Source organism: Mastigoproctus giganteus, chromosome 4 (assembly GCF_048544385.1).
Source record: "Mastigoproctus giganteus isolate SK-2022 chromosome 4, ASM4854438v1, whole genome shotgun sequence".
Classification (NCBI taxonomy): domain Eukaryota; kingdom Metazoa; phylum Arthropoda; class Arachnida; order Uropygi; family Thelyphonidae; genus Mastigoproctus; species Mastigoproctus giganteus.
In genome coordinates, this window is record NC_143578.1 from 180387520 (window position 1) to 180413566 (window position 26047).

The 26047-nt window shown below is 38.2% G+C and overlaps 1 protein-coding gene across 2 annotated transcripts in view; it reads right to left on the reverse strand.

The window, feature by feature from the left end:
- Positions 1–26047, reverse strand: part of LOC150087230 (kinesin-like protein KIF21A) — a 779086-nt gene that overhangs the window by 153895 nt on the left and 599144 nt on the right. Inside the window, exon 28 of one of the 2 annotated variants that reach the window (XM_090371899.1) lies at positions 2542–2688. The exons of the other annotated variant lie outside the window; for it this stretch is intronic. Coding sequence (XP_090228025.1) covers positions 2542–2688 — 147 coding nt within the window. The remainder of the gene's footprint in view (positions 1–2541; positions 2689–26047) is intronic. 2 annotated transcript variants of the gene reach the window in all.

Genomic DNA, 26047 nt, shown 5'->3' on the forward strand with positions numbered 1-26047 from the left:
CAGGTATTTTTTTTTAAATTAGAAATAAGTGAAAGTCCTATGGTGCTATATCTGGTAAATATGGGAGAAAGTCCAAGATTTCAAAGCTGCAACCATGCAGTGCAACTATGGCGATGACAGACTTGTGAGCAAGTGCATTGTCCTGGTAGAACAAGATTCCTTTGCTGAGTTTTTTTTGGCATTTGTCTTTAATGTTTTCATGCAAATGCATCACAAGGTCTGGGTGATATGCTCCTATGACTGACTGGCCTTTCTGATGGTGACCCAGTACCAACTCTCCATCATATCCTTAAAAAAACTGATGCTATAACTTTTCCAGCAGAAGGAAATGGCTTGGCTTTCTTTGGAAGGGAAGAAGAGCTGTGTTTCCAGTGTTTGGACTACTCCTTTATCTCTGGCTCAAAGTGATGGAATCACATCTCATCCAGAATCAAACATTGAAAGGAAATTTGTAGATCTGCTTGAAAATGATGCAAATGTTCACTTGACTTGACAACTCGTGTGTTATCATTATTATTATTAGTCATATAGTGCAAGGAAGCTTGAGGCTTATGCTGCACCAGGCAAAAAAAAAAAAAAAAATTTCCGAGTTACCCTGCGAGATAGAGAGAGGAATCATCAAGAAGGAGAAGACTGATGATATCCAGCTCAGGACCCTGAGCAAAGCCCATACTCACCAGATGTGAGTCCCTGGGATGTTGTTGATCTCCTGTCAACAACTTTGTGACTTATCATGCAGATACCTTTTGCATAGTGACGACTGCTGTTATTAAGTGGTACATGCATTCAGATGAGCTGCCTAAGATGCTAGCAATGTACTGAACTATCACTTGATCACTCATCACCAGATCGTACACTCTCAACAACTTCTGGAGTGATGGATGTTGCAAGTCTTACGGGCACCTCCATAGCCAGGTGGGCAGGAACAGCAGTGCATAGCACACACTTCTTGATTAGACAGGAGTTCGAGCCCGTGACCACCAAATACAGAGGATGCGGAAGGGTCAGGGAATGACCATAGCATATCCCCGGAGCAATATAGCCTTAGTTGCTAATGCTCCTAAAAAAAAAAAAAAAAAAAAAAAAAAAGAAAAAAAGCAAGTCTTAAAGTGTGAGTCACCTTCCAGGCTCTCTCTCTCCCTCCCTCATTTAAATTCTGCTGCTCACTTGTTAACCATGCAATAGGGCATGTCCCTTCCCCAACGTTGTACCCATATCCTTGTGAATTGCCCAAATTAGTCCCCTTTTTAAAAATATTGGATGACTGCACTGTGACTGATTTTGTCTATCTTTCTTCATTCAAGACCTGTAATTAAAAAAAAAAAAAAGACATTACTGGAACTGCATGAAACTTGGTGAGGTAGTATCTGAAGTATTATACATTAAGTAGAGAATTTAACATTATACTACTACCCTTTCGTATTGAGGCTACAAACTTTTAAAATCCTCATAATAACGACAAACCAAATACTACCCCTTTTCAACTCTTTTTTTCTGTAATCGATAAAAACTAAGACATTTCGAAAAACCATATTCTCTGGGCCACTTAATTTTCTTTTTGGTGGCAAAAATATGGATGTAAACTGTTATGGCTGTTTTTTTCACAAAAGAATTTAAAAGTTATAAACATTCACTAAACAGTAACTTCAGTCTAATGCTTTATGTAAAATTCAAGAAATCCAGGAATTATACATAACTTATAACTTATTGAAAATAGCAGTAGAAAACAAAAAATTTCTCAATATTACAGAACCATGGTAAAAACTCGTGGCTAAGCTCCATTCTACATAATCAGCTGCAAAACTCTGCTTCTCTAGTCAAGGAACTCAACTTGCCAATTCTTGGGTAGTATGCAAGATTTATCCAATCCTTAAAATGGGTGGTGCTGAATAATGAACAGCTGGATTGTGTGGTTCAACTGCAGCTGACTTTAAAAATTGCATATAAATACATACAAAATATGTAAACTACTCATGTTCTGGACAAAACAGTCACTATAATCAATTTTATATTACAGCCCATATCATTGTGTGCTGTAAGAGAAAGAGAGAGATACCAAAATTGATAAACTGATATCTTATTTTAATATTTAAATATGAAGTAATAATACAATTTAATTAATGATAAAATTATAAGTGTTTAATATTAAATGATAATAACATATCATATTTAATTCATTTTAATATTTTTAATTTTACATTGAATAAAAGTGCAAAAATTCAAAAAATGCCAACCTGGAATTAACTTTATAGATAACAAAATTAAAAAAGTCTTAACATAAATATAAAAGAAAATAAAAAGCCAATAATAATAATATAAAATTACTAAGCTAAAAAGAAAAAGAATGAAAAATCATTGGAATAGGCCAAAAATACAAGTACATAAGATCTAATCATATTAAAACATTATAAGTTCAAAAAGAATTACAAAAGTAAAATATTATGAATTTCTGAAGATCAAAAATTTAATTGAAAGCAAGCATGAAAATATTCAGATTTATGACTCAGCAATAGTCAACCTGACTTTCAGTAGCTGTCTTACAGTGAAGTCTGTCGTGTTGCTCGAGGTGGAGGATTATGTCTGGCATTCGTGTAATGTTTACGATGGAGGATGGGAGAAGCATCGGGAAGAGGAATCTTGTAAACTTTCCTCCTTGCCAAGGGAGAAATAGGTTTGACAGCCATTTCCCTAATGTAAGCAAAAATCTTTATGGGGGAACATTCAAAATAGAACACATGCATTAATAGCAATTAAATTTCAAGCTTAAAATAAAAAAAAATAAGTACAAGGGAAATGCTGATATTGTATTAGAAAACAAAATTAAAAACCCAAACCACAGGCATTATGTAGAAAACATTTAGAAAATTACTGACAGTGATCTGCACATACATAAAGGAAGAAGGAAACCGTAGACCTGTATAACAGAAATGAAATGCAAACAATATTTGTTAAATAAATGTTTTCTTTTAATTAATTAGGTAAGTAATAGCTGCCTCTCTTCTATCATACTCTGTGCTTTATTATTATTATTTTTTTTATTTGCCTGTCGTCTTGGGCATACAAACTGTAGAAGCATCATTTTCAATGAGTCAACCTAAAATTATTAACCCATTTTTAATTTCAATAGTATCATTAAAAGAGACATCATTATAAAAAACTCAGACTCCAAAATTAGTCTGATTCAAGGCTGACTGGTCTCACATCAGAAGGAAGGTTAATTCAATTAGCAACTTCTTGTCATACAGTGAATAACGTACAGAATCTGAACTTTCAATGAAGCATATCAATACAAAATTTTTCTCAGCATGATCTGTGCTTGTTAACAAGAGAGACTGCTTCTACAGGGATGGAATATATTTAAATGGAAAGGGTGCAAGAACATTTGCTGATGCTATCGAGGCAGTGTTGGGTGGGTTGGAAAGCTACTAGCTTAGTGGGGGGATACACAGACTAACAGATTAACAATAGCTGCAAGCAGAAATCAAAGTGATTGTTGCACTGCTTCTATTTGAACATGCAGCAGTCCAGAAAGCAAGGTACTGGGGATTTCAAGGCCTGCTGTGGATCATGGAAAAGGAAATACACGTGCTGTGTTAGGCTAACACACAGCGCGTGTATTTACAGGTGCATGTATATTTGCACATACACCAATGCTAGGCGCAGTATAGCAAATAAATTTGATGAATTTGAAGTACTGGTCAAGTCATAAGATGTGATGGGGGGGATACTGGAGATATGGTATTACTCATATAAAACAGATGCAGAATTTGAATCTGGGAAGCACAGAGTATACAGAAAGAATAGACAGTATAGGTGGGTTACACTCTTAGTTAAGAAGCACAAAATCCAAGGTAGTGCATCCAGTTAATGTGGGTGGTCAGTGCAATGTTGAGTCAGTTTGGTGACATAAGCACTGGGAAAACAAACATGAGTAGGAGCATATGAAAAAAAGCTGTTCTGAATGTGTGAACTGAGAAACTCAGTCACATGACACCGTTCACTAATTTTGCCAACAAAATTAGCAAATAATACATATAGAGGACATTACGTGGCAGAATCTCTTTACAAAACTAAGGGGCTAACAAAATATCTAAGCATTATTCCTCCACATCAGCAACACAATATTGATCTGATACTCAGACTTCAGGTCCCATAAATCAAAATTGATTGTGAAAAGAGTAACTTAGATCAAAGTAGTACTGATGGAGTACTGTTTGTATTTCTTTAAGTCTATGAAATGGCAACCAAAGTACATGACAAGAACATAGTCAATTTTGTGGAATCCTCCATGAAAGACTGAAGAAACAGACTGTAGTCTTCACAAGAAATATGTTAAACATCTTCTTTAACACAGAAATCCTCCATTTGGTTCTGAGATCGATTAAGTCTACTTTATGTAACTCAAATATTCTTGAAAAAAAAAAATCATGAAACAAACGCAATCTTAAAATTGAGGGCTTTTCAGATTCGATATTCAGCCCCCAGCACAGATATAGAAGAGGAGTTGCTAAATGCCCAAACAGTAGAGGCATAGTTGGTAACAAATCTCGCATAAAAATTACTTATAATAAATTAGAAAGTATTATTAATACTTCCTAATAATCTCCTTGTTTAACACTTAGGTAAGATCAAGTTTCAATTTCTAATATGCACCAAATAAAATTTTCCTAACTACAGCAATGCATTCCCAAATCGGTGATTTTGAATCAAAAAACTAGGGGGGGCTAACTAAATGCCTATAAACTTAACCACACTACACCTGTTAATTATGATTTCTCCAATGGATAAAGAAACTAGAACTGGATTGTGTGCAAGAGAAAAACAAATGTATTTAGTTTTAGCAGATTTATTTTAAGACCAAACCTATTTAAGTAAGAAATAATGTCTCTGATGTGGAGTTTAAAGGCATCCTCCACAATAATACTAGAAATACCAGAAAAATTAAATCATCTATTTACAGCAACATCTAGGCACAAGTTATTCACATCAGTGGTGAAGCCTGGATTACCACCATGAAAGAAATCAAAATAGCAGCAAATAAAACAGCTAACAGATACCCCCACCCTGAGGCAAACCAAGGAGACAGAACAAGTGATCAAACTCTGCACATTAAAAAGTGCAAATTTATAACTTGACAAAATAAATTCTAGGCAGGCCAACATGGATACACTAATTAAATTAGAGACAGTAGCTACTTTATCTGGATGGAGTCAAATGCTGCAAAAATATCAAAACATGCCATTCCTCACTTCCCAAAATTTAGAGATTTTTGACACTAACTGTAGAATCTATGTTCGCACTCATAATCAGAAGTGTTAATTCTCTATCTCTGCAATAATCTAATTCTGATTAATGGCTAATTGTCAGATAAAATATGGCATGTGTTTTTTGTTCCCATACTGAGGTCTGAAAACTTTCTAAAGTAACAGCAAAAGTATACATTCATAACATTCTAGGCAACCTTAAAATGTTCAAATGAAACCTTTCCAGGTTTTTAAAAATTATTTTGAAATTGATAACTACCAGTACATAAAAACTTTTAAAGATCACAAAATTTAGCTAATTATAAAAATGCAATTTGAAATTAACAGTGCTATTTTGTATTTGTTTGGTTAAGTTTGATCAACATCAATCATCATTATCAGTTATTTTCTACTTGTCTGTTTAAGATTACCCTTAGTGTTCTTAAGATGTAAAACTATTTTTCTAGTTACAAGAGTCTCTTCAAAAATTACTAGTTTATCATACATTTCATTATTCGAAAATAATTAAAAATGTTTATAGGCAGGACTTGACAAATCTGTTTAGGGCCCAGGCACTACTGCCAAAAGTTAACCACCAGCTCGAAAGGGGAGGGACAACAATAAAAATGAATTCAAGTCATGTGATGAGGTCAGATTACTAGTGTTTTCTCCTTGCTTGTTGGCATTAAATTCATATAATGCCAACTCCCCAAAGTAGATGATATAAATCAACCTCACAATGCAGCACTGGGCAGTCTGTTGATAATTAAACTCCGTAAAAAATTAAAAACTTAACTTTCTTTACATGATTAATTTATCTATATATTAATTTAATTATAAATAATCTTAACTATTAACAGTGATTTGTGATGTAACAGTGTATACCTAACCATCACAAACTGAAGAGCAAGAGAGATGACAAATTACTAGGTATGTCCCAGAAAACTCCACTCCAGGATTGCATAAACAGTGAATTCCCGAAACGTAGTCAGAATTGTTTAAGAGTTTGGCGCATTGAGGTGTTTCAATCATCCAAACTGTAGTATTTCAATAATAAATTACTTAAATCTACCACATGATATAATAGCACAGCCTCAATTAATTATCTCACAATGATGAACTATCACTTAGATCTTCTCTTCCAATTAATAAATTACTAGGTTGCTATGACTTATGACCAATGTGCATGCGATGAATAGCTTTTTTTCATGAATTAAAAATCTTCAGACATTTTTTTTTTTTTCCTGATCAATTTGAAAAAGGATAAAGTTTATGGTATTGGTATCAATTTTGGATACTAAGAAAGTAATTATGAAATGCTCTCTCGGTAACTTTAATTTATGCTATCCTAAAGAAAGTTTGGTTTGGTTTGTTTTAGAGTTTTATGGCGCATTAGCATCTAAGGCTATAATGCGCCAAGTCAAAAGGATGTAGAATATAAAATTATTTGTATATTATTTTAAAAGAATATACGATATAAAACGTTCATAGAGCATAAAACTATAAAAATATTCTAGATAGAATTATTTAGATTAATAAGTTGTAAAAACTTAAAAATAGCTGACACGTCATTGTCCGATAAAATCTGTCTGTGTATAAGGTTCAGACAGATGGCTAAAACATAAACGGCGGTCATTATAAAAAGACGGACATTCAATTAAAATGACGGACTGTTAAAATGGTGTCACAATTTCTACACATAGGACGATCGTCTGCCCTCAGCAGATAGCAATGTGTCAAGTGACAATGTCCTATGTGGAGTCGAGATAGAACAACTTCCTCTTTTCGGTTCTTGCGCAGACTAGACTGCCAATGTTCAATTACAGGCTTAATCTCATATAACTTGTTTGTAGTCTGTCCATGCCATGAGTGTTGCCATTGGGATACTAGTTTCTTTCGGATTACTGGCCTGTAGTCTGTATAGGGGACTGACAAGCAAGAGTTAAATAGGTTTGCTGATTTGGCTGCAGTGTCTGCCAAATCATTTCCTGAGATCCCAATGTGGCCTGGGATCCAGCAGAAACGAACATCAAATTTGAATTCTGCAAGGAAGTGCAGCTTCTGCTGTATACGGGTCAGGACATGAGGGTTGAACCTCATCGATGATAAAGCCTGCAGTGAACTCAGAGAATCGGTATATATAATATATTTTTTGTGGTGGGTGGTTTGAATACGATCCAAGGCTAGCCTCAACCGCATGCAGCTCTGCAGTGAACACACTGCATTCGTTGGAGATCTGCTCAGATACTGTGGTGTCTGGGAAAACAGCTGCAGATCCGACAGACATTTCTGACCTCGAGCCATCTGTGTAGATGAGCAAGAAGTCAGCATGTTCCGAGCGCTGAGCTAAAAAGAGCTGCAGGTAGACAGTGGATGAAGTATTGTCCTTTCTCCAATTGTTAAGGGAGAAGTTGCAGTTTGGGACACGAGCATGCCAGGGGGGGAAAGGTTGCCCTGGTGATGGAGCAACATCGTCTAATGTGATGTTCAAATCACTTAGTAGCCTTTGGATACGAATACCGAATGGTTGATTGGTAGTCTGGCGAATGTTGTACAGATTTTCCCAACGTGGCTCAAAAACGGGTGTCCATGTCGGATGGTCTAGTGGGGATTTCAGTTTCAAAGCATACTGTAGAGACAACTGTTTCCTGCGAAGCGATAATGAGGGCTCATTCGCTTCGACATAGAGGCTATGGACAGGAGAAGTTCGAAATGCTCCAGTGGCAATACGGATCGCCTGATGGTGGATGGGATCCAGGCATCGGAGTACACTGAGTCTAGAGGATGCGTATACCTGGCACCCATAATCTAACTTAGATCGTACGAGTGCACGACAGAGGTGCATGAAGGTACATCGGTCAGCGCCCCAAGAATGTGAGGAGATTGCACATAGGATATTCAAACCTCTTGTGCACTTCGCACGTAGTTGACAGATGTGTTCTAGAAAGGTCAGCTTTTTATCGAATATAAGCCCCAAAAATCTAGTCTCAGGTACTACTGGGATAACATTTTGTCCAAGCCTCAGTTCAGGTTCAGGGTGAAGATTGCGCTTTCTGCAAAAATGCATGCAAACAGTCTTTTGTGGAGAGAACTTGACCCCATTATTCATTGCCCATGAGTTCAAATGGTCAATGGCACGTTGCAGTTGCCTCTCAATTACCCTCATGTTGCAGGAATAACAGAATATGCTAAAATCGTCAACATAGAGGGCACAATTTACAGTTGGAGGAAGTTATTCTGTGATGGAATTCACTTTAATGGCAAAAAGCGTGACACTTAAAACGGATCCTTGAGGTACTCCCTCCTCTTGGCTAAAAGAGCGAGAGAGAGTAGATCCTACATGGACTTGGAAAGAACGGTGACATAAAAAGTTTTTAATAAAATTGGGGAGATTACCTCTAAGGCCGATACTGTAGAGGTCTTTTAAAATTCCAAATCTCCAAGTTGTGTCATACGCTTTTTCCATATCGAAGAACACTTGACACCAGGTGTTCTCGTTTTAAAAAGGCATCTTGAATGGAAGTTTCAAGCCTGATTAAATGGTCCAAAGTTGACCTATTCCTACGGAAACCGCACTGAAATCTGGAGAGGAACCCATTACCCTCCAAATACCATATAAGGCGAGCATTGACCATTCTCTCCAGAATTCTGCACAGACAGCTAGTCGGAGCAATAGGATGGTAGTTCATTGGGATTTTAGGATCCTTTCCTGGCTTAGGAAAGGCAAGCACGATTGCCTTATGCCAAGAATCCGGAAACTGCTCTCCTTGAAATATTCTGTTATATAGAAAAAGCAGTTGGTCCATGGATTTTGCAGACAGATGTTTGATCATATCATAATGGATAAGATCTGGTCCAGCAGCACTTGCCTTGGTAAGAGTTAGAGCTGTTTCTAACTCTTCCATGGTAAAGGGCCCGTTATAGGGATGAGACCTTTTAGATTTAAAGTTAATTAGCTGCTTTTCAAATTTATCTTTCCAGGCCAGAAATTCTGGGGAGTAAGCAGATGTTGACGAGATGGCAGAGAAGGTCTCCCCAAGTACATTGGCTATTGCAGTTGGGTCTGCAATAACGCATCCATTATAACTCCAGGACCGATGAAGGGTGCGATGTGTATTTACCCTTCATTTTCCAGATTTTGTCCCAGATAGCTTTACTGCTGGTTGACTGAGTAATGGTGGATGTAAAGCGGACCCACGATTCCTTTTGACGAATATATCGCGCGTTCGTGCGTGCACGTTTGAAGGCTAAGAGATTGGCTGTGGTAGGATATCGTCGGAATATCCCCCAAGCTTTATTTTGTGCCTTTTTTGCTGCTGTGCATTCAGTATTCCACCAAGGTTTTGGAAATAGCAGAAACCGGGTAGATGTTTTCGGAATTGTAGCTGCATGGATAATGCTTTCTGTGATGTACGCCACTGCATCATTGATAGGCTCCCGACTGACTGTACTGATGTTAAAGTCTACCAGGTGTTGAAAGGTGTTCCAGTCAGCCTGATCAATCTTCCATCGTGGTAACCTAAAAGGTGAGCATGGCGTCCCTTTAAGTAGGCTGGTTATCACGGGGAAGTGATCACTTCCATAAAGATTCTGCTCTACCTCCCAAGTGATTGAAGGAAGGAGAGAGGGGGAGCATATAGAGAGGTCAATAGCAGAGAACGTACGGGTAGGCATGTGGAAAAAGGTGTTAGTTCCCACATTTAGAAGGGATAGGTCATTGTCATTGAGCATATGCTCTATGACAGTAACGTTTCCATTAACGTTTCCTTCCATTAACTTTTGCACTACCCTAGAGGGTGTTATGTCCATTGAAATCGCCCAGGAGTAAGACAGGAGAAGGCAGCTGCACAATGAGATCATCAAGGTCTCTCTGGGAGATATCAGGCCCAGGTGGCAAATAAACTGAGCAGACTGTTATTAAGAACCCTACCGTAATGCAAACTGCTACCGCTTCTATGTTGGTGGTGAGCGCAATTGTTTGATATGGGGTATGGTTGCCCAGAATTATAGCAACACCCCCATGAGCAGGTCCATCCCCAGTTCTGTCCTTTCGAATGACAGTAGTGTTACGAAGCGAAGGGTTTTCATTTGCCTTCAGGTATGTCTCTTGTAAGCAAAAGCAGACTGGCTCATGCTTTTGCAGAAGGGCCTTGATGTCATCATTGTTTCGCCGGAATCCACGACAGTTCCACTGTAGGAATTTAGCCATTATTTTGGCTTGGTGGGTCCATCAGGTGGCTTCCGAGGTGCTGAGGGCTTATCTTTTTCAGTTTTGGCTTTATCCTTCCTGGGGAAGTATGGGCGCTGACCAGTGTCCATTTCCTCCTCAACAAAGAGCTCCAAAACTGAATCTTCGGGTACCTCCTTCTGCTCGACATCCATGTTTTCTTGGGTACTAGGGGGTACTTCACCTTTCTTATTCTTTTCTTTCGTAATTGCTTTTGTTACTTGTGGAGCATTAGGAGGTACAGATATAGGAGTGGCAGCTGATTGGTCTTTCTGTGCAGCTTTTTGAGAACTTAAGAGATAACGTGCGATGGGAGTAAAATATTCCTTTGGAGGAATGGTCATGTCCATCTGAGTTCCAATGGAACATCTCCCTGCTACCTTCTGGGCGTAGGTAGATTTGTTGATATTCAGGGGTTTCACTGATTTCCTTGCCTCCTGGTGTGATATATTTAGCTCTGCCTTCAGCCGTTGGATTTCTTTTTCTTCTTTCCACCTCTGGCATGCTCGTGAGTAGGCTGGGTGTTCTCCCTCACAGTTAACACAGGTGGGTTTTGCGGCTGAATATGCTGTTGTTTCGTGGTCCTTTAGGTTAGGTTAGGTTAGTTGATGTAGCCAGCTTTAATCTCATCAGGAGGTTTGGGCGAATTAAAAGTCAGGATAATACTCCTGGTTTTATCAAGTTTCCCATCCTTACGCACATTAATTCTCTTAACAGCGATAACTCCCTGTGGTTTCAATTCTGAGCAGATTTCCTCCTCGGTTACGTCGAGAAGGTCCCACTCCAAAATGACACCTCTTGATGAATTGAGTGTTCTATGTGGTGTCACGGTTATGGGTACTCCTCCGATTGATGTTGCGCGGAGTAGTTGCTCAGACTGCCTGTCTGTTTTGGTTTCAATTAAGAAGTCTCCAGAACGGAGCCTCTTAACTGATTTGGGTGAACCTGCTAACCCATCTAACCCTTTCTGTATAAAGAAAGGTTACATTTTGCCAATCGGTGTTTCATTGGTAGAATGATAATTAAAAATCTTGGAACAGGCCCTGATGATATTTCTGTTCGCTGCCTCTTTGTAGCAATAATGCTATCTGTATCTTTGTCTATGGTTTCAGATAGGGACCGGGTTGGGGCCCCTGAAGAAATTAGTTTATCAGGATTCATAGAGTTTTTATATGGTTCAGTGCCTGGGCTCTCCACCCACGGAGCCCAAAGGGATGCCTATTACCCGGCATGCAATAAATGCGCTCGGGAGTGGAACGCCAGGGCTACCCAGACACCGTACCCGCACCGCCGCCAGCCTGAATCCTGTCCCTCAGACCATGAGGGTAGGGGCATGGCATTGACACGGTTGACCCTCGCAGGCGAGCCTACTAGCCGATTGATCCTAGCCGGGCCTTCCAGGACCTCCCGCGTCTTGTCGAAGCAGGGGCCAAAGTGGTGTATTGAAGCTGGGCCCCTCAACTACCAGGATCCCCCTTTCCGAATTTCCATGGATCGCAGTGCATGGCAAACACGCCGGATTCCATTAATGTAAGCCTGGAACCTGGGCTGTGGGTGTTGGTTCGTGATGCTAGTCTGGAAGTCCAGCAGCATCACTGGGAGGTCCCCTCACCTCGTACAGGCGCCCACATCGAGGGGACCTAAAGAAAGCCAGTTATGATTAGTTGGGCAATTATTTTTTTTCATGTTTCTCCAACCAATAAGATTCACTCCATAGAAATAATGTTATAAGTGTAGATCCCTACTTAGTATGGATAACTATACTTTGATCAAAAGTAATGTTAATCCTTACTTGATACAGACCATGGCAATCAGAACAAAGGTGAACTTCAACCACCACTAGTCCAACATGTAAAATGCCAGTTGCCAGCCAGATTTCTCAGTAACCATGATGACACGTTTATCAAGCCCTTTTTATATACATGTAATCATATTTATAGTGATATGTCTTAAATATTACTATTCCTTGTTTTTAGGGTTGGAAAAAGTGATGTCAACTGAAACTTCACAAAAGTTGAGAATGAAAGGACTATCTGCAGGGATGTCAGAACACAGTAAGCCTGGCATAGGGGCCGAAAGTCTGGGAGTGCTGAAATTCAAAATTTTTATTATAATAATATTAGCATTAGTAGAGGCATATGATGCAAGAAAGCAAGCTTAAGCAGCATCAGCAAAAAAAAAAAAAAAAAACCCTTTCCTCTTCACCCCTCCGTTCGTTCAAAATACCTGTCCAGCTAAGCCTTAAATTTATTTAGGCTATCAACTTCCACAACAAGGGATGGAAGTCTGTTCCACCAACCAACTACCCGCTGGCTAAAGGCAAATTTCCGCACATCTATGCTACATCTGTCCTTCCTCAATTTGAATTTATGCCCTCTCAGGTGATTATTCTGAGCAAGAGGCAGTATCCCATCAGCATTGAGCATGCTCAAACCATTCAAGGCTTTGTATACCTCTATCAGATCACCTCGCCGGTGCCTAGTCTCCAGACACTGTAATTTGCAAAACTTAAGCCTTTCTTCGTAAGAGCAACCCTTCCTTCCATTCACTAATCTTGTTGCCCTTCTCTGTACTTGTTCCAGCAGCTCTACATCCTTCTTGAAATGGGGGCCTCCAGACCTGTATACAGTACTCAAGGTGCGGACCATTGCCTTATACAAGGGAATAATCACCTCTCTATCCCTGCTAGAAAAATTCCTGTATATCATTGATAAGACACCATGAGCTACTCTTGTAGCCTGTCTGCACTGGTCAGAGAACTTCATATCTGGCTGCACAATTACTCCCAGGTCCTTTTCATTCTCTACAACTGTCAGTGTAGTACCACAGAGTTGATACATTGCTCTGGGGTTGCTGTTTCCCATATGTAGTACTTTACATTTGTCAATGTTAAACTTCATTTGCCACCTCTCAGCCCATCTGCTCAACCTTTCCAGATCCTGTTGCAGCAGCATAGCATCAGTAGTGTCCTGAACAACCCTGCCAACCTTTGTATCGTCTGCAAACTTGGACATTAAGCTTGATATACCATCATTAATATTATTTATAAATACAGAAAACAACAATGGACCCAACACTGAACCCTGAGGGACTCCACTAATAACATTATTCCACGATGAGCAGTGTCCATTAATTACCACTCTGTCTTCTGCCACTCAACCATCCCTTTATCCATAGCAACAATTTGCCACCAATGCCACACTGCTCCAATTTGTGCAGCAGTCCCGCATGTGCAACAGTATCAAAAGCCTTTCTAAGATCCAAATATATAATATCAAAGTTATTCCCTGCATCCAATTCTTTTGTGACTACATCATAGCATCCAATCAAATTGGTCAGGCAAGTAAAAAAAAAAAACCCTCCCTTAACAAAACCATGCCGTGTCCGAGCTATAACTGAATTCTTGTCAAAATGATCCTGCAGTGCTTCTTTAACCAGTGCTTCCATTAATTTTCCTGGAACAGAAGTTAAACTCACAGGTCTATAATCACTTGTGTCAGCCTTTGTTCCTCCTTTGTGAATTGGGGTTACATTTGCACATCTCCAGTCTGTGGGTACCTCCCCTGAGTCCAAGGAAGCTCTCATAATTATGGCTAACGGATTGCTTACTTCCTTTGCTGCCTCCTTTAATATAACTGGATAGATCCCATCCACCCCAGGTGCCTTTCTTGTATTTATCTTCAACAATTTCTCCTCCACTTTACTCTCAATTATTACAAGATCATCTAACTCACTGCCAGTGTTTACTTCATCTATGGCATTCCCCTTCCTGAATAACTCCTCATGTGTGAATGTAGATGCAAAATATTCATTTAGTTTGTTAGCTACCTGAGCAGGATCATCAACAGTTGAATCATCGATATCAAGTGGACCAATCTGATTCATCCCCTTCCTTCTAGAGTTTACATAAGTAAAGAACTCTTTGCTGTTTTTCTTTCCATCCCTTGCCAAAGATTTCTCATAATCTGCCTTCGTCTGCCTAACCTCCTTTGTAACTTGGTTACAGATCAACTTATATCTATCATTTGGCTTCTATGTCACATGTTAATTTATATGTATCCCATGCATTTTTCTTCTCTGCCATATGTCTCATTAGTTCATCTGACATCCATTTAGGCCTGAACCTTGAACAATATTTCTTAGTTGGTATGTAAAGCCTAGTAGCTTCCAAGATAAGTTCTTTGAATGCTTCCCATTTTGAGTTTGCTGTTGGTAACATCATCAGTTGGTCCCACTGTATATAATTTAAATACTGTCTCAGACCATCGTAGTCGCCTTTACGAAAGCAATAACCCTTCCCTTTACCCCTGGTGGTAGTTATCTCCTTGAATAAATCCCACTTCAGTACACTGTGATCACTGCCACCTAGTGGTTCCTGTATCTGCAGATTCTTAATGCATGAAGAATCACTACTGATAATCAAATCAAGTTCCCGAACATGCTGATTTAGAAAACAATCATCCAATAAATCCACAAAAGCCTTGCTAGTGTGTGAGTGACCAACCCACAAATTCCAGTCAATATCTGGGAAATTAAAATCCCCCATTATAAGATTCTCTGATTTACTGGCCAACTCTATTTCCCTGTACAGTTTCTTATTATACTCATCAGAGTCATTAGGCCTATAGCACACTCCTACTCTCAATTTTGATTTCCCAATGCTTATGTGACACCAAACTGACTCGACACTGCACTGTCCAGCGATGTCGACTGGCTTTGCTTCCTTGGATTTTATGTGTTTCTTAACTAATAGCATAACCCCTCCTCCCTTCCTGTCCTGTCTATCCTTTCTGTAGACGTTGTACTCCCCAAATTCCAGTTCTGCATTACTTATATCTGTGTGACGCCACGTCTCTGATATCCCAACAATACCCGCCTTTGATGCTTTGAGCAATATCTCAAATTCATCAAATTTATTTACCAAACTCCTAGCACTGGTGCACACGCAAGTATACATGCACCTGTTCTTTTTCTTAGCTACCCTAACACAACCCATGCGTTTACTTGTATCCCAATGACTCCCAGCAGTCTCTGAAATATCCTGCATCTTGTTTTCCAGGCTGCTGCTCATTCCAATAGAAGCAGTGCAAGAATCACTTTCACCTCTGCCAGTGGCTACTGTTAATCTATTAGTCCTTGTATCCCCCCAATCTAGCAGTTTTCCGACCCACCTAACACTGCCTCGATAGCATCAGCAAACATTCTTGCACCCTTTCTATTTAAGTGTATCCCATCCCTGTAGAAGCAGTCTCTCCTGTTAACAAGCACAGACCATTGTGAAAAAAATTCTACCCCTTGTGCCTTGCACAATCCTGTATATCATTGGAATATTAAATAAAAGTATCTCAAGGGTGCCTAATACATTTCTGCCTGGAGGCACCAAAATCTCTAGCGCCATACCTGACTACATGAAAAGTCATATCAATGAAGATGTGATGGAAACATAACTCGATTGCTGAATTAGAAAGGGATCACAGAATTACCAATGTCTGGATAACCCATGATTAATCAATCACAAAAAGCACTGATGCTATTGAGAATTCATTTTGAAAGATCAACGGATTGGGTAAAAAACACAGCAAAGGCACTACTGTATTCTTTATGAATGAGTCCATATTTTTTACAAAGAACTCGGCATAAAAAAAAAAGATTCAGCAAAAAGAGTACAAAAATATTTGAATGCAAATCAGAAGCAGAAGAATGCAAATTGTGAAAAGACAATTCTCTCAAAAGCTGCTTGGAATCAAACAATATTGTCAGCCAATGGATCAAACAAATTCATTATTATTAATTCGTTTCTTCCAGAAACCAGGCAATTCACAATGGAGTGGTATCGTAAAGAATTTTCTTGCTATAAGATACTTTGCAGGTCACCAACGTGATGGCATATATTTTGGTAAGCAAAAATAAAGGGTGATATTCACTGATTACCTTTAAAAAAGTAAATACACTATAGATGAATATTATTCATCCTTGGTGATGGAATTAAGTGCTCAAAAGATTTAAATGCAGATCTGAAGAGAGTGGACTGTACAAAGATAATTCTTGTGAAATTTGAACAGGATTCAACAGATTTATTTGGCTACCTTAATTCATTTGATTCATTACTATGATGCAGAAGTAATGGAGTGGCACAGTGAAGGATCCTCACCACAAAAATCCCCAAGATCTGTTCTGTTATGATCCCAAAGATCGCTGAGATCTAAATAAGTAGGAAGCCACACACTCAAGGATCCAATCTCTTCTATATGTATAATACACATAATCCTATTAATTTCTACCTGGCTATCTTCCAAAGCATTGCAGGGTGACCAATCCCAGTCTCTCGATGCTATTCTTATGCATTGGTAAATGAGCTAACACAATTAGAGTTAGCCTGCACACATCAGCTTTCTATGGATATTGGTCCTAATACACGAGCCATAGAAAGCCAGCCTCTCCTAACCAAACATCCAAGAAAGGCAGGATGCCATCCACCACAGTCTCAGAGATACATTGAATGTCTGCTTAGAGATTATTAAAATAAGGCAAAAACTCACCTTTCCCATCCTAAGGAATGACAGTGATTACAATATACATATAACTCAACCACATACTTATCAGTACTGGCTGAGACACCAACATTGCAGTCTTGAAGGCTACATTACAATACTCCATTACAGTGTAGGCCACAACAATGCTAATGCGAGAACAAATAGACATGCTATATATTTGCTTATATATTTAATTAACATAAATCACAATGGTATTAAACAAAGTCTCACATCACTAGAGACACCAACAGTAAAGGAGGATCTAGTATCCAAGGTGACATCTCTGTTCAACACTTCCTTTAAAGAATCCACTGCATAATTGGTATATATGTAAACAAAGCTGCTACATCAAAATCATATGCTTCATCTTTCCCTATCTCCATTTGTAGCCCTAATTCCTACAAAACTCCTGGTATATTGTGGTATAAACTGTATTACCCACAAGCGGAGAAACAATTTTGCTATGTTGGCAATACAATAAAGGACACTGGGTCATTGTAACAGTACACTGTTTATGCATTTTTGGTAATCCATAAAAATGGAGAAGCCAATGGCTTGTAGCACCTATCAACCAATACAATACATCAATCAACACAGACCAATACAATACATCAATCTTTCCATAATCCACACTCCATGATCCTATAGTAAAATTATGCTTTGCTCACATAATCCCATTTCTCCAAATCCACGGTTTGTATACTAGCAAAACTACCAAATTCCGCAATACTCTCCCTCCACTACTGAGACATTACATTAAGATGAGCTAGTCATGTTCTCGAGATCCTGTATTAATTTTTAGATTATTTCATTGTATTTTAATTTAATAGTTTTATCACTCTTATACAATTTTATTTTTTAATATGCAGTTATGTTAAATACCAGTTTAGTGTTATAAAAAAAATTTGTTTTATGTTTTTTTTTTTATGACTCAGTTACAGTGGTATTGGTTACTGCATTCGAGAAACTGTTATGTCTGGCAACAGCCTATTTAGAAGACAACATAAGAGGTTTCAGTCATCGATGGAGCGATAGCAAGAAAGATTAATATCAGCTAAAGACTTCATAATCACAAGCTAGCCACTATCCTTGGCAAAAGGAGGATTCTGCTGCAAGTTAGTTGTTGTTGGTTTAGGGATTTGTTAGGTACATTGGCAACTATGGCCATAGTTGCCAATGCACCTAACATAGTTGCCAATGCACTTAAAGGTTACTTCCTTTAAGATTGGGTGGGTGATATTCATGGGGTTTTTCAGGGCTTGAAATGCACTTAAAGAGTCTTTAAAAATTATACTATTTTCAATATCGGAGGACTCTATATGCTTCAGTGCAATCTGAATAGCCATTAGTTGGACAGAAAATATACTGAACTCATATGGCAATTCATAGGCCAATGTGATGTTCAGAAAAACTGCGGAAATTCCAACGTGGGACTTTATTCTTTGATCTGTCCATATGGACTACATCAAAGTTTGGGAACTGATCCACTACTGCATGATACAGTTGTAACAAATTTTCTTTATACAATGTAGATTTATTCCATTGATGTAGGGATAAATCGCATGAAGGTGAAGTAAAGTACCAAGGAGCACAGGAAATTGGAAATGTATTTGCAACATTATTAAAAGCCAGATTAAGTTCATCTGAAAGGTATTTTATTCGCATACCTAATGGTCAGTTAGCAGAAGGGCGGTTTTGTTATAACATGCCATGCTGGTTGGTGAAAAGTATCTCCCAGTTTGCGTGTTCAGGCATAAATCTAATTTTATATGCATAGCGTAATATAAGTTGTCTTCTGATTGAGAGAGGGGGGGGTTCATGTGCTTCAGCATACAGGCTGTGTATTGGAGATGTGCGATATGCTCCAATTGCAATATGATGGATAGGGTCAAGCCAATGAAGGACACTAGGCCTTGCTGAGCTATACACTGGTGCTCCATAGTCAAGCTTTGATCTTATTAAGGCTCTGTATAATCGCAACATGGTAACTCGATCAGCTCCCGACTTAGTTGCTGAGAGAACCCGGATGATATTTAGCTATTGTCGACAGGATGTTCTTAGTTTTTTAATATGCTCTAAAAAGGTAAGTTTATGATCTAATGTGATTCCTAAGAACCGTATGCTGGGATGAACTGCTATTGGTTGGCCATTCAGTTGTAGTTCCGGATGTGGGTGAAGTTTACATTGGCGGCAAAAATTGACGCACAACATTTTATGCGGACAGAGTTGAAATCCATTAGTTTGTGTCCATGAACTGATCTTATTTATTGCCACTTGTAATTGTTATTTGGTTTTTTTTTAGGAGCATTAGCAACTAAGGCCATATTGCTGTGGGGATATGCGGTGGTCATTCCCTAACCTTTCCGCATCCTCCGTATTTGGTGGTCACGGGCTCGAACCCCGGTCTAATCAAGAAGTGTGTGCTATGCACTGCTGCTCCTGCCCACCTGGCTACGGAGGCGCCCACTTGTAATTGTCTCTCAACAGTATTCATGTTTTTCGCATGACATGAAATTCAAAGGTCATCTATAAACAGTGCTGTATCAAGTGTTTGGTTTTTTTTTTTTTTTTTTTTTTTGATTTGGTAGTTTTTGGCGCATCGGCTTCTGTGGCCATATTGCACCTCCCAAGGTTTTTGCAGTACTTTGATCCAAGCCCGAAGCGGGAATCGAACCCGCGACCTTTGGGTTGCCGGGCAGGTACTTTACCCACTCGGCTAGCCCGGTCGGCTAAGTGTTTGGAATCTGTTCAGCAATGGTGTTTATTGCAATTACAAAAAGTGTAGCACTGAGTACAGAGCCTTGGGGGACTCATTGTAAGAACACCTAGGATAAAGAAGTTTTAAAATGAACTTGAAATGTGCATTTGTACAGGAAGTTCTGACTAAAAATAGGGAAATGACCTCGAAGTCCATGGTGGTATAATTCGCGGAGCATTCCATACTTCCACGTGGAATCATAACATTTATTTATATCAAAACACAATGTTCCGATCTAAGAAATGCATTTCAGATGGAGTTCAAGTCTTACTAGTATATCTAGTGTTGATCTGTTTTTTTGGATACCATATTGGGCAGAATGTAGAAGATTAAAGTTTTCTAGGTACCATATCAGTCGACGGTTTATCATCTTTTCAAGAATTTTGCAGAGGCAACTGGTCAAGGCAATGTGTCTATAGCTAGTAGGGTTTGTGAGGTCTTTTCCTGGTTTAAGGAAGGCAAGGACTGTAGCATGGCGCCATTATTTAGGAAAGGTATCTTCTAGGTTAAGTCTATTGAACAGATCAACAAGTGACTTAGTTCCTGTATCATCGAGTAGTGTATATTATCTGGTCCAACAGCACTGCATCTAGATGTTGAGAGATCTCTATGCAGTTCGTGGAGAGCAAATGGCAGGTTGTATTGTTCATTTGCTTTAGATGAAAAGTTTAATTTTTGTTTTTTCTGTATTTGTTTTGAATCTTCTGAAGGCTGCGCAACTTTCTGTGTTGCTGATGCTTTGGCAAAAGTTTCCCCTAAGTTGTTGCAATTTAGGCATGGTCAGAAATATTTAGTCCCCCACATTCCATGATAGGAACGAGAATTGTCTGGTGTTTACCACTCATTTTTCTGATTATTTTCTAAATTTTATTTGTAGGGGTGTCTTGGTTGATGTAAAGCAGATCCAAGTTGCCTTTTTATTACAGCGTTTAACATACCTTGTTCTGGCACATTTATACTGGATAAGATTTTCTGTAGTTCGACTGCGACGAAAGGAATTCCACGCTTTATTTTGTTCTTTTTTAGCTGACCGGCATTCATTACTCTACCAGATTTTTGGGTGTATCGGGAATTTTGGTATTGTTTTTTCTGCTGCATGTTGTTGTTATTTGGTTTTCAGGAGCATTAGCAACTAAGGCCATATTGATCTGGGAATATGCGGTGGTCATTCCCTGACCTTTCCGCATCCTCCGTATTTGGTGGTCACTGGCTCGAACCCCAGTCAAGAAGTGTGTGCTATGCGCTGCCGCTCCTGCCCACAGAGGCGCCATCTGCTGCATGTAATATTGTTTTTGGGACATATTCAACAGCTTCATCAGGTGGAGATTCTTTCATTATTTTCGTGTCAAATTTAGCTAGTTTTTTATACATCTGCCAATTTGCTTTATCAGTGAGCCACTGTGGAAGTTTAGTAGGATAATAAGAGGGCTTATTCAGTAATTCAATTAGTATGGGAAAATTATCGCTATGAAGCGGATCGTTATTTATTGAACACTTTAGAGAAGGATATAGGGCTGCTGAACAGATAGAACAAATCTATTGCAGTATTAGTTCCAGAAGGAAGGTGAACATATATAGGTGACCCATCATTTAGTAGGTTGTTATCGTTTAAACATTTTTCAATTTGTTTTACTCTTTGGTCAATGTTGCTGTTGCCCCACAGTGTGTGATGACCATTTAAATCTCCCAGAATGAGGAAAGGTGTAGGGAGTTAAACTATGAGATTATTTTGATGAAAGCTATAGCTAGGTGGAATGTACAAATAGCAAATTGTAATGTGGATATCAGCAGCTACACAGACTGCTGCTGCCTCAAGGGGAGAGTTTAGTAAAACATGCTTGGCAGGAATGTGTGGGTTGACTAAAACAGCTACACCAACCATGCGCAGTATTTTGATGGGTTCTGTCTTTTCTAAAGATATTATACTGAGACAGTTTTGCTGAATCTTGAGGTTTTAAATAGGTCTCTTGAAGGCATACACATATTGGCATATACTTAGAGGTAAGATCATAAACATCAATATTGGCACGGAAACCACGACAATTCCACTGAATTATTTTGTTCATTATTTGGTTCTTGTTAGGCTTTCAAAATGTTTTGAAGTTCTGATTTTCGCTCTTGTTTTTATCTTTTTTTGGAAAGTAAGGCTTACATGTGTCCATGTCTTCATCGACAAAAATTTCTAGGACACCATCTTCTGCAGATTTTTCATTAATATCCATTTCTTCTTGATGTCTCAGAGTTTTGATTGGTTTTTCTTTGCATTTTTGGTCCGGGGAACGTAGTTTTTTGCATGGTATAGATATTGGTGTATTGACTCCTTGAGTTTGGGTTGCACTGTACAGGGTTTTGACGTAATTTGAGAAAGACTCTTTTGGAGGTACTGATAATTCAGTTTGCGTTGCTGTTGACTGATTTTTTTTATAATTTGGACGTACGTAGGTCTGTTTGGATGGGTTGGTGGTGAGATGATCCGCTTTGCCTCTTGATAGAAAATATTGTTTGTTTTATATTTCTGAATAAGTTTTTTGTTTTTCCAGCGTTCACATGTTTTAGCATAGGCAGGGTGGTCCTTTTTACAGTTTGGGCATATTGGTTGAGGGGCAGTACAGGCTTCGCAGCACGTTCTACTGAACCGCACAAAAAGGATTCAAATGTGTGGCACACATTTGCATCATGCACACTGGGTGCTGTCTTTCTGAAACGAATCACTGCAGAGACACGTGTTGTTTAATCCTGAATTGTAATGGCAAACATAATGGCTTTCACACACCCTCCCCTCCCCATCAGGATTAACTGAAATTCATGCATACCACCTTCACTGAAGTGAATCACTACTATCCTATGGTATACAACCACCAACACATATTGAAACATCAACAGATATAAATATTTGAGAAGTTATTCAAGGAGGGGAATGTCAGGAGTTTATCAAACTCTAACAGGGAGCTAAGTGATTTTGTAATAACTGAGAGCAAAGTGGAAGAGAAATTGAAGTTAAAGATAAGGAAGGCACCTGAGGTGGATGGGATCTATCCAGTTGTATTAAAGGAGGCAGCAAAGGAAGTAAGCAAACCTTCAGCCACAATTATGAAACCTTCTTGGACTCTAGGGAGGGGCCCATGGACTGGAGATGTGCAAATGTGTCCCCAATTCACAAAGGGGATCAAAGGGTGACATGAGTAATTATAGACCTGTTAGTTTTACTTCTGTTCCAGGGATAATAATAATGGAGTCACTGGTTAAGGAAGTGATGATGCAGGATTATCTAGACAAGACTGCAGTTATAGTTCAAACATAGTATGGGTTTGTTAAGGGAAGTCTTGTCTGACAAATTTGAGTGGATATTATGATGTGGTCACAAAGGAATTGGATGCAGAGAATAATTTTGATATCATATACTTGGATTTTAGGAAAGCTTTTGATACCATGGTACATGGAAGACTACTGTACAAATTGGAGCAGTGTGGCATTAAGGGCAAATTGCTACAATGGATAAAAGGATGGTTGAATGGGAGAAGACAGAGTGGTAATCAATGGACACTGCTCTTCATGGACTAATGTTATTAGTGGAGTCTCCCAGAGTTCGGTGTTGGTCACATTGTTTTCGGTATTTATCAATGATATTGATGAAGGTATATCAGGATTAATGTCTAACTTTGCAGATGATACAAAAGTTGGCAGGGTTGTTAATGACAGTAATGATTGTAAGATACTGCAACAGGATCTGGAAAAGTTGAGAATGGGCTGAGAGGTGGCAAATGAAGTTTAACATTGACAAATGTAAAATATGCATATGGGTATCAGTAACGCGAGAGTACCATATCAACTGGGTGGTACTACATTCAGAGTAGTGGAGAATGAAAAGGATCTAGGGGTAATTGTGCAGTCAGATATGAAGTTTTCTGAAGTGTGCAAAAAGGCTGCAAGAGTAGCTCACGGTGTCTTGTCAATGATATAGAGGAATTTTGCTAGCAGGGATAAGGGGGTGATTGTCCCCTTGTATAAGGCAATGGTCAGGCCACACCTTGAGTTCTGTATACAGGTCTGGAGGCCTCATTTTAGGAAATGATGTAGAGCTGCTGGAACGAGTACAGAGAAGGGCAATGAGATGGGCGAGTGGAAAAAAGGTTGGCGTTACCAAGAAAGGCTTAAATTATGCACATTGTAGCTTCTGGAGACTAGGCACCTGCAAGGTGATCTAATTGAGGTGTACAAGGCCTTGAATGGATTGAGCAAGCTTAATGCTAATGGAATTCTTCCTCTTGTTCATATTACTCACCTTAGGGGGCATAAATTCAATTTGAGGACAATTGTAGAACAGATGTGTAGAAATTCTCCTTTAGGCAGTGGGTGGTTGATAGTTGGAACAAACTTCCATCTGTCAAAGTGGAGGTCTGGAGTTTAGCAACTTAAATAATTTCAAAGCAGAACTATACAAACATTTGGAGTGAATGTATGGGTGAAATGGGATGGGGTTTTTTTTTTGGCTGATGCTATATAGGCTTTCTTTCTGGCATCATATGCCCTACTAATGCTAATATGAGCAAGTTCTCCATCACAGTCTGCAATGCCAAAGGAGATTTGTGATTTATTCAATATTGGTCTAAGATGGCACAGCTAATGTTGAATTCTACAGACTCATACACTGCTGGGGAAAATGCTTACTTTGAGGATGTGTATATTTAATAAAGAGATGTCAGTAACATAATACATAGTTTCAATGCACATCCTTACCAGTCTAGTTATTGTCAACAATACAAAATTTACCAAAAGTCCTTCATAAACACTGCAATTTTGATTCCAGACAAATTACACAGATTAAGCACAAACCTTACAACTTGAAGTGTGGTGGAATCATGCCTGGGCTACTCTTTGGCCCTCCATGATCACCTAACTTGATATTCTTGAAATTTCATCTTTAGTGATATGTACAGACAATAAGAATCACAAAGTGGGGCCAACATAACCACAAGAACTTCCAAAAATAAATTTTTATAAAAATATCAGCAAATTCCCTTCTACATGTATAATACACATAATTACAAATATTCAAGTTAACAACTCCATATCTAAAATATTTATTTCCACGCAGACACACAAATACAGTTAAATATACACATAACATATCACACAACATCTGCATTTTAAATAAAAAAGAGAGAAATAAGTAAAAATAATTTATTCAACTTGCAGTGTCATTCAGAAGAGCAGACCATGCATTAAAAAAATGCACTGTCATTTTTAATGGCAAAAAATTTAATTACATTTATGAATTAAAGCAAATTTCAATGGAGCATGCAAAAATTATAATACAAAATTATTCCACTACATCAATAACAAAGCAAGGGAGTCATATTAAAAGCATAAAAAACAAACCTAATGCAATTTCAAAATTCAAATCATGCAATAATTGAATGAAATAAATGGTAAATGTCCTAATATGCTTTAGATAGTCATCATCCTCCTTGTTATTATCTTTCAACCTCCATTCCATTAAATTATTTCAAATACTTCTTACATTTAAAAATACTCTTCTCAGTGATATATTCTACTCCTTGGCCAAAAGAGTAGGTAGATAATTCTTTCTGCCAATAAATATTCACAGAAGATAATCACTATATATAGTGACAAAGTATAAAAAAAAATTAATTATGAAATAAACCAGTTAACTTTTAACTAACAAAAATAAAAAACCACAAAAAAAAAATTGATCCTTGACAAGTATACCAAAAATCTTTACTGTAATATTTTTTGATGTAGCCAGATAAAATGCCAATTCACCTGTTTGCCACCCCCAACCACAAATTAGCCCATCAAATTAAAATTCTGATAACTTTCAAATAACTAATTTTGTTGCCATTATTTAAAGCAGTCAGAAATGCAAAACATATTTTTAGTGCAGCTTTAAAATGGCAAAGAAAGCATTAGACATCAACAGGAAAACTGCTATAAACTAATGCTACTAATTAAAATAAAATTTGCTAATTATTAAAAAAACTTTCAAGAATAAATATAGCCATATAGGTATCTAAAATGAAATATTTTCATTCATTTATCTTAATTTCAGTACAATATGATTATTTAGTAATAAAAGTGAGCATAATTTAAGGAATAAATATTTTGGTACTCTCAAGAATGATAAATGACTGCAATCAACAGAAATGTATTGTTTTATTAAGAAACTTATTGCAATGATAATAATTGATATGGAACATTGTAGTATTGCCTTTCACGGCCATCAGGCTAGGAATTAACATGTGAATAACAGCAATAACATGTGAAA